General features: G+C 56.1%; 1 protein-coding gene across 4 annotated transcripts in view; it reads left to right on the forward strand.

Moving 5' to 3' along the window:
- The window catches only part of SAFB2 (scaffold attachment factor B2), a 33,256-nt gene extending 26,615 nt beyond the window's left edge, over positions 1-6,641 (forward strand). For 2 of the 4 annotated variants that reach the window (XM_073887168.1, XM_073887169.1), the window contains exons 15-22: positions 761-1,051; positions 1,992-2,132; positions 3,192-3,254; positions 3,386-3,428; positions 3,981-4,111; positions 5,620-5,732; positions 5,875-5,941; positions 6,242-6,641. In XM_073887168.1, coding sequence (XP_073743269.1) covers positions 761-1,051; positions 1,992-2,132; positions 3,192-3,254; positions 3,386-3,428; positions 3,981-4,111; positions 5,620-5,732; positions 5,875-5,941; positions 6,242-6,398 — 1,006 coding nt within the window. In that variant the 3' untranslated portion in view covers positions 6,399-6,641. The remainder of the gene's footprint in view (positions 1-760; positions 1,052-1,991; positions 2,133-3,191; positions 3,255-3,385; positions 3,429-3,980; positions 4,112-5,619; positions 5,733-5,874; positions 5,942-6,241) is intronic. The other 2 variants (XM_025861093.2, XM_025861094.2) reach the window with 1 other exon arrangement.
- Positions 6,642-7,107: the final 466 nt, after the last annotated feature.

Raw genomic sequence — 7,107 nt, forward strand, 5'->3', positions numbered from 1 at the left:
AGCGAAAGCGGGTCGTGTAGAAGCTTCTCCAGTTAACGCTACATTTGCTTTCCTATGTAGTGGGATTCCGGCGTCTCTGCTTATGTAGCTTTAGAAAGTAAAAGCACCCTTGGCTGTCATGTTTCCCACTGGCTCACACTGGCTCTGGAACCTTTCCAGCCCCTGGGGGGCAGGTGCGAGGAGTGGCAGCAAGTCCTTTGGCAGATGCAGAGGGGGCGTCCCCAGTCCCCCTCAGCTCCGGGCGTGCGGTGGCTGATGATGCGAGCCCTGGCACCAGGCTGCATACTGCCGGCCCCCGCGGCTCGTGCCTGGCCTTCTGTGCCCACAGCTTCCCAGGTCTGCGTGAAAAGGCGCGGTCATTGGAAAATGCAGCCTTGTAGGAGGGAAGGTGTGAAGAAGGAGGGCCCATTACACAGCATGGTGCAGTCCTTCCTCCGGGCTTCTCCCTGTGCAGGGCAGCCTTCGTTGTAGCAGTCAGCCTTGGCTTGTCTTACGTCTCTCCCTCTTAATGTGCCTTTAAGCCAAGTTCTCCAGGCCCAGACCCCAGGCTGGTCTCCTGGCCTGTGCCCCCGCCGTCCCTGCTCTCCCCTGGCTTTGCTTTTGTGACAAAGAGTTGGGAGGAGGGGGTCTGCGGCCGAGGTGCGCAGCTCAGCGGAGTGGGGTGGCGCCTGTCGCCCGGTCTCTCCCTTGGGAGGACGGTGCCCGGGGGCGCTAGGCGCCGGCGCAGGGAAGTCAGGGCGGCCTTCCCGTGTTTCCGCAGAGAGCGCGAGCAGCGCGAGCGGGAGCAGCGCCTGGAGGCCTTCCACGAGCGCAAGGAGAAGGCGCGCCTGCAGCGGGAGCGCCTGCAGCTCGAGTGCCAGCGGCAGCGGCTAGAGCGCGAGCGCATGGAGCGGGAGCGGCTGGAGCGCGAGCGCATGCGCGTGGAGCGCGAGCGCCGCAAGGAGCAGGAGCGCATCCACCGCGAGCGCGAAGAGCTGCGGCGCCAGCAGGAGCAGCTGCGCTACGAGCAGGAGCGGCGGCCGGTGCTGCGGAGGCCCTACGATGACGGGCGGTAAGGACCCGGCTCCCTTCCCTGGAGGGTTGGGGACCTTGACGACCGAACCTGGGGTCTCTGGACGCCTGCGCAGGACTCACAGCTGCCTCCACCTCGAGTTTATGGAGTTTCTCGATCTGGGGGCTCTGCGGCATTTCCCCTGAGTTAACTCTGCAGAGAATCTTGATGATTGCCCCTTGGGGAACAGTTTGCGATGCTCTCGCGTAGGCTGCCCCGTTCTTCACACTGCGGTTCCTGGTGGAGCATAACCAGCTGCCGAGTGCCTGTCTGGGGCCGGCCGCGCCTGTGATTAGGCCGGTGGGCACCACGGTCTCGTAGAGGGAGAGGCATGGAATTGCGCTGTAGGAAAGGAAACTGCCTTCCCGTTCACAAAGTAGGTTTATTGGTCTCCAGCCCCGCTGAGCTGCTTAATTGATGGTCACCCATCACCCCACCACCCATGAGCCCTGTGTTCTGGTAAAAATCAGGAAGAAGATAATTGAATGCCGTCCTGAGCTGTATGTAGTTCACTATCCACTCGATCTAATTCCCTTTGCTTTTGCAAAAAACTTGGAGGTTCAGGTTGCCATTAAAGACAGGAAAGGGGAAATGTGGCAGCTCGGAATGATGTTCCAGAAGAATCAAGTATTTCATTTCCCTTGCATTTGGGCTCACGTGGGGATCAAGGTATTAACAGCCTTGTGATACAGTTAGCTCCCAGCAGCCCTCCTTTCAGGACTGTCAGATGAAAATACCGGTATGCCTCTTGGCAGTTTGGGGGATTTTAATTTATCAAATCAAAGCAATAACGATTGAATGTTTAGAGATTAGCCCTGCAGGACATTTTAAACGATACTGGGTCTGGAGAGAGCTCCCCTCCCCACCTCCACCTCTTTCCCTTTTTCCCTCATTCTCTGTCATAAATGAAATTCACATCCTTTTAAAAATAAAAAAATAGGCGAGATGATGCTTATTGGCCGGAAGGCAAGCGTGTGGCCATGGAGGACAGGTACCGCCCAGACTTCCCTCGGCCTGATCACCGCTTCCACGACTTTGACCATCGAGACCGGGGCCAGTACCAGGACCATGTGGCTGACAGGTCAGCACCCACCCTCTCCTGCAGCTGTGGACGGAGCCAGCTCAGCCTGACGCAGGGATGGGTCTCCCTCTGTTCTCTGACGTCTTGTTTACTTGTGAGGCTCCCCGTGCCTGGCTGACCCGCTGCACGTGGGATTTAGAAGCTCGCCTTGAGCAGGATGTTGGACTCAGGGTTCCCTTAGGGCATCCTTAGCTTGTGTGGTGGGAGGACCCTCAGCTCCTTTCACGCACTGCCCTCTTCACAGATCAGTGGGGACTGGGGGTGATTCCTGAGTCTCAGCACCCCCATGCCCACCCAGCTCTCCAGGGCCCATACTCTGGGTCTCACAGCTCCCCTGGGCTCTCTCCCAGCCACCCCTCCACCAGAGCGTCCCTTGGGAAGCAGAGGGTTTCGAGGAGGGCATGCCCAGCCTCCTGTTTGTACAGAGAGGAAGCCGTCTAGAGAAGGGGTATGACCCGTCTGAGCCTTTGCAGGCAGAGCGGGCCGGAGTCCACATCCACAGGGTTCGCTGACCAGCAGAGGTTCCTGTGCCAGCACACCAGGCGAGAACTGACTGTAGCATGCAGGAAAGTTCTTGCTGCTTAGCGTGGTGGTTTAAAGGTTTGAGAAGGTGTTTTTTAGCCAGGCCCTTTTGAAAAATAGTAATTTTTTTTTTTGGTCAAGTGTCTTTTTAAAAGCGGAATATATATATAGTTCATTAGAAAGGCAGCCCTCAAATTTCTAGTTTAAGAATTCTCTGGGTTGCTCATCATGTTCCCCTGGGCTGCATATCCCTGAGCCGTTTCACTGTTCACTAGCTCTTCTGTAAGGAAGGGAGAGCAGGGGAAAGACAGACTGAGAAGCCACTCATTTAATGAATGGTGACTTGAGACTTGGTGTGAATCACATGTATTGGATCAAACCAGAGGTTGGGGACCCTCTAAGGCTTCCCTGGTAGACCTTGGATTTTGTCACCCGGCCACAGATAAATTAGGCATTGTCTTCGTGGCGTGGGTCATTACCTCTGAGATCCCTCCAGGGGATTTTAGTTCAGTAAAATCTTTATTCCCACCTTCTTAGGATCCGGCTTCACTCCCACCCTCAGGGAGAAGGCTTTAGATGCAAGCCAGCTTTTTTGCACAGGCCAGTAAATTACAGTTCTTACTGGGTGGAATGGAATAAGTACCCCAATTGTGGAACTCGTGTGTGTGGCCTGCCAAAATGTTGTCTAGTGCCACCAGCTGCCATTGGAACGAGATATTTCCCTTTTGCAGGAGGGAAGGTTCAAGGTCAGTGATGGGAGAGCGAGATGGGCAAGTAAGTAAAACCCAGACCCCAAGCCTAGGGCACATCTGCCTCTGTGTTGGGGGGGGCGGGGGGCGGGGGCGTTGTGGACATGTCCCTTCTGGCCAGTGAGTGGAAGTGTGCGTCATCGATTGTTTTATGATTAGTGAGTCTGTGTGTTTTTTGACTACATAGGGCCTGTGCCGCCTCCTGAGAAGGATGCATCTGGGGGTCTGCGGGCATTGACCACCCTGGGGGTGTGGGAGGGGCCCTCCTGTCATCAAGGAGGAGGTGTCCTGATTCTTCCAGGGAAGACTGACTCTTCTCAGAGGACCCTTGGGCGGAGCCGTCAAGCACCATAAAGTTCGGGGCTCTCCACATGCACAGGGCCAGAGAGGCCTCAGCTGGCCCTTCGTGTGGTGCCAGGGATGGAGCTGTAGGGGGTGCTCAAGCGTTCTGAAGCACTGTCAGGGTTGGAAGGGAGCATCCGCCGAGCTGAGGGTCAGGAGCCACAGCCTGGCCAGCTGCAACAGGGTCACAGGAGTGATGTGGCTAGAGTCGCCCTGTTCCTCTTGTGCCTTCCAGCACTACTCAGACGACCGCCATGGCCATGGAGGACCACCAGAGCGCCACAGCCGGGACTCCCGGGACGGCTGGGGGGGCTACGGCTCCGACAAGAGGATGAGTGAGGGTCGGGGGCCACCGCCTCCACCCAGGTTAGCAGCGGGCGGCTCTGGAAATGGGCCAGCTGTGGGTGCCTTGCTGGTTTGCCCCCAACAGCCCTTCCCCACTTGCCTTAGCCCCTAGGAATGGGATCCCCTGCCTGCTGATGGAGGCAGCCCTGGAGCCTTTCTAACACTTGCCCCGGGGACCTAGAGAAGCTTTATGCACCCCCACCCCTGTCCCCCAGTCACCTTTAGGCATTTTTAAGGCAGGTGTGGTGCCCGTCAGAAGGTTCTGCCTCCCCTAGGTGGGTTTTTAGGTATGGAGCGAAGAAGGCAGCACCACTTTGATAGATCTAAACATAAAATGTTCTTTCCCAAGTGACTTATTTAGCAGTTGGTCCTTGAATACCATTTAGTCCATTTTGCCTTAAATACCTGTGGGAAATGGAACCAGGAGAACTCCTCTGCAGATCAAAGATAGCCCTGAGCGCCGTGACCGTGGGGCTGGGCGGCTGTCACCCATACGTGCAGGGTAGCCGAGCATTCGCCCTCGAGGACAGGTGTCGGGGGCTCCGATGGGCTCCTCGTCCCAGGTCTCAGAGCACAGGTCAGCCCCCAGGCTGGATCCCCCTGGTGGATGCTGGTGCCCACAAACTAGAACCCTGTTTGGATTGGTACTACCTGGAGTTTCTGTAACTTTTTTTAAACCACTTTTATGAGCCATATTCACCTGCTGTAGAGTTCACCCACTTGAAGCGTACCATTTCATGCCTTGTAGTGTGCTCAGAACTGGCTATTCATCACCGCCATCCATCATAGAACATTGTCAGCACCCCCAAAGGAATCACCCGTTAGCCGTCACTCCCCATTCTGCCTCCCCCCCCCTCCCCTGGCTCCCGCTGATCCAGTCTTGTCTGTGGATTTGCCTGTTCTGGGCATTTCACACAAATGAAATCACATTATATGGCCTCTTGTGTCTGGCTTCTCTCAGTATCGAGTTTGCACGGTCCATCCACGAGGTCTCACGTGTCAGCTGCATTCCTTTTTATGGCTCAGTAACGTGCCTCGTGTGCGGAGACCACACTTTGTTTCTCCACTTGCCAGCCAGTGGACGCTAGGGTGGTTTCCACCTTGGGGCTGTCACAAAGTCGTGCTGCAAAGAATGTTGGTGCGAGAGTTTTTCCGTGAACACGTTCCCTTGGGTGGGTAAGCAGGGATGGACTAGGCAGGTCCCGTGGTCACCGTGTGCTGTCCTGTTGGACTGCCTCACCGGCCACGTGTTAGGACCCCTGTTTCTCCGCATCCTCGACAGCACTTACCGTCTGTCAGTTGGCCACAGGCCAACCTCGCGGATGGCATGTGTGGCCTTGGCGGTAGCTAGGCTGAGCTCCTGCTCATGTGCTCACTGGCCACGCACGTGTCTCTGGGGGCACGGCTGTTCTCATTCTCTGCCCTCTTCCCTCAGGAACCCTTGACCTGGGACAGGATCAGCAGGGCCGTGGCCTCACCGTAGAGGCGTGCAGGGACACTTACATATTTGCTTTCTCTTTTGACCGAAGGGGTGGACGTGACTGGGCGGAGCACAGTCAGAGGCTGGAAGAGCATCCGGAGCGTGCGTGGCCAGGCTCAGTGGACGCAGGCACGGCGGGCCGGGAGCATGCGCGGTGGCAAGGTACGGGCTGACTCGTGCCCAGGAGCTGAAGGAGGGCCGCACGTTTCCAGGACACTCGAGGGGCCGGTCCCCTCTGGCAGTTCCAGAGGCTTCCAGGAGCTTCCAAGAAGGGAGTGTGAGCAGACTCTTTCCTTTCTTCCAGGTGGTGAGAGGGGCCTATCTGGGCCCTCGGGGCCAGGACACATGGCAAATCGGGGCGGGATGTCGGGGTAAGGAGTTTTGTCCCTGGATAAAATTATAATTTGTTCCTGCCCCTCCTTTCCTCTCCCTTTTTTGCATGTTTGACCAACTTGCTGGGTTGACTGTTTTGAAAACCAGCCCCCAAAGTGGTTCTTGGCAGCTTCTGCAAGTTGCACTCCTCAGTTACCCGGAATGCAGTCTGGGATTATGATTTTTCTCACCTGGAAAAAGCCAAACAGGTCTAAAGGCTGCAGAGCCATATGCTGCCCCACATAAGGAAGAAAATGTAAAGCCCTTCAAGGGGACAAAACGTGTGCCTTTGTTCCTAGGCGAGGCGGCTTTGCACAAGGCGGGCATTCCCAGGGTCACATGGTGCCTGGTGGCGGACTGGAAGGTGGAGGACTGGCCGGCCAGGACCGGGGCAGCAGAGTCCCGCACCCCCACCCCCACCCCCACCCATACCCCCACTTCACCCGTCGCTACTAAACCCCACTCACTCCGAGTGTCCAGGTAGGCAGATGCACTGTTGAATAATCTCAGCCGGAGTTACCTTGAACTTGTGGAACCTTTTAAGAAACAAAAGCAAATCCTGCCACCATGTTGTAGCTCAAAACAATGTGAATTCACTTTTTTTTTTTTAAATAAACGTGTTCTTCTCTGCCATTTTTAAGACAAGATTTCTGTTAACGAGGCATTCCATTTTCCATTAATAAAAGTTTATGGTTCTCACTCGTGTGTGTCGCAGTGATTGCAGAGTGGAGGGCGGTGCCCGCCTCAGCAGCACCCTTGTGCTTTCGGGTCGAGGCTGTCAGCCCGTCTGAGCGAGTCCTCCCAGCAGCCCGGCGCACTCCCCTTCTCACAGATGAGGAAATGGGTCACAGGGTCTGCAGTAGGTGGCAGGACTGGGATCCGAATTAGAAATTCTTAATTAGAGGAGGGGGGCGTGCATGGTGGGGGCCTCAGGCCAATCACTTCACCCCTTATGCTAGCGTGCCTGGGGTGGGGGGCATCTGGTGATGGTGTGCAGGGTTTGGGGGTCTGGCTGAGGGCAGGCCCTGTTTGGTGTGGGACTGGCGGTACCTGATTCCCCCCCTTTTTCTGGAAATGCAAATTCATATGTAATTTCTTCATGTGTGATTATAAAGAATCCTAATTTTCCCCGTTAAAGTCTGCCAGACAAGGCACCTGGCTGGCC

This window comes from Callorhinus ursinus, unplaced genomic scaffold (genome assembly GCF_003265705.2).
Source record: "Callorhinus ursinus isolate GAN/ISIS: 27379988/994484 unplaced genomic scaffold, GSC_fseal_2.0 scaffold77, whole genome shotgun sequence".
In the NCBI taxonomy this organism is placed as follows: Eukaryota; Metazoa; Chordata; class Mammalia; order Carnivora; family Otariidae; genus Callorhinus; species Callorhinus ursinus.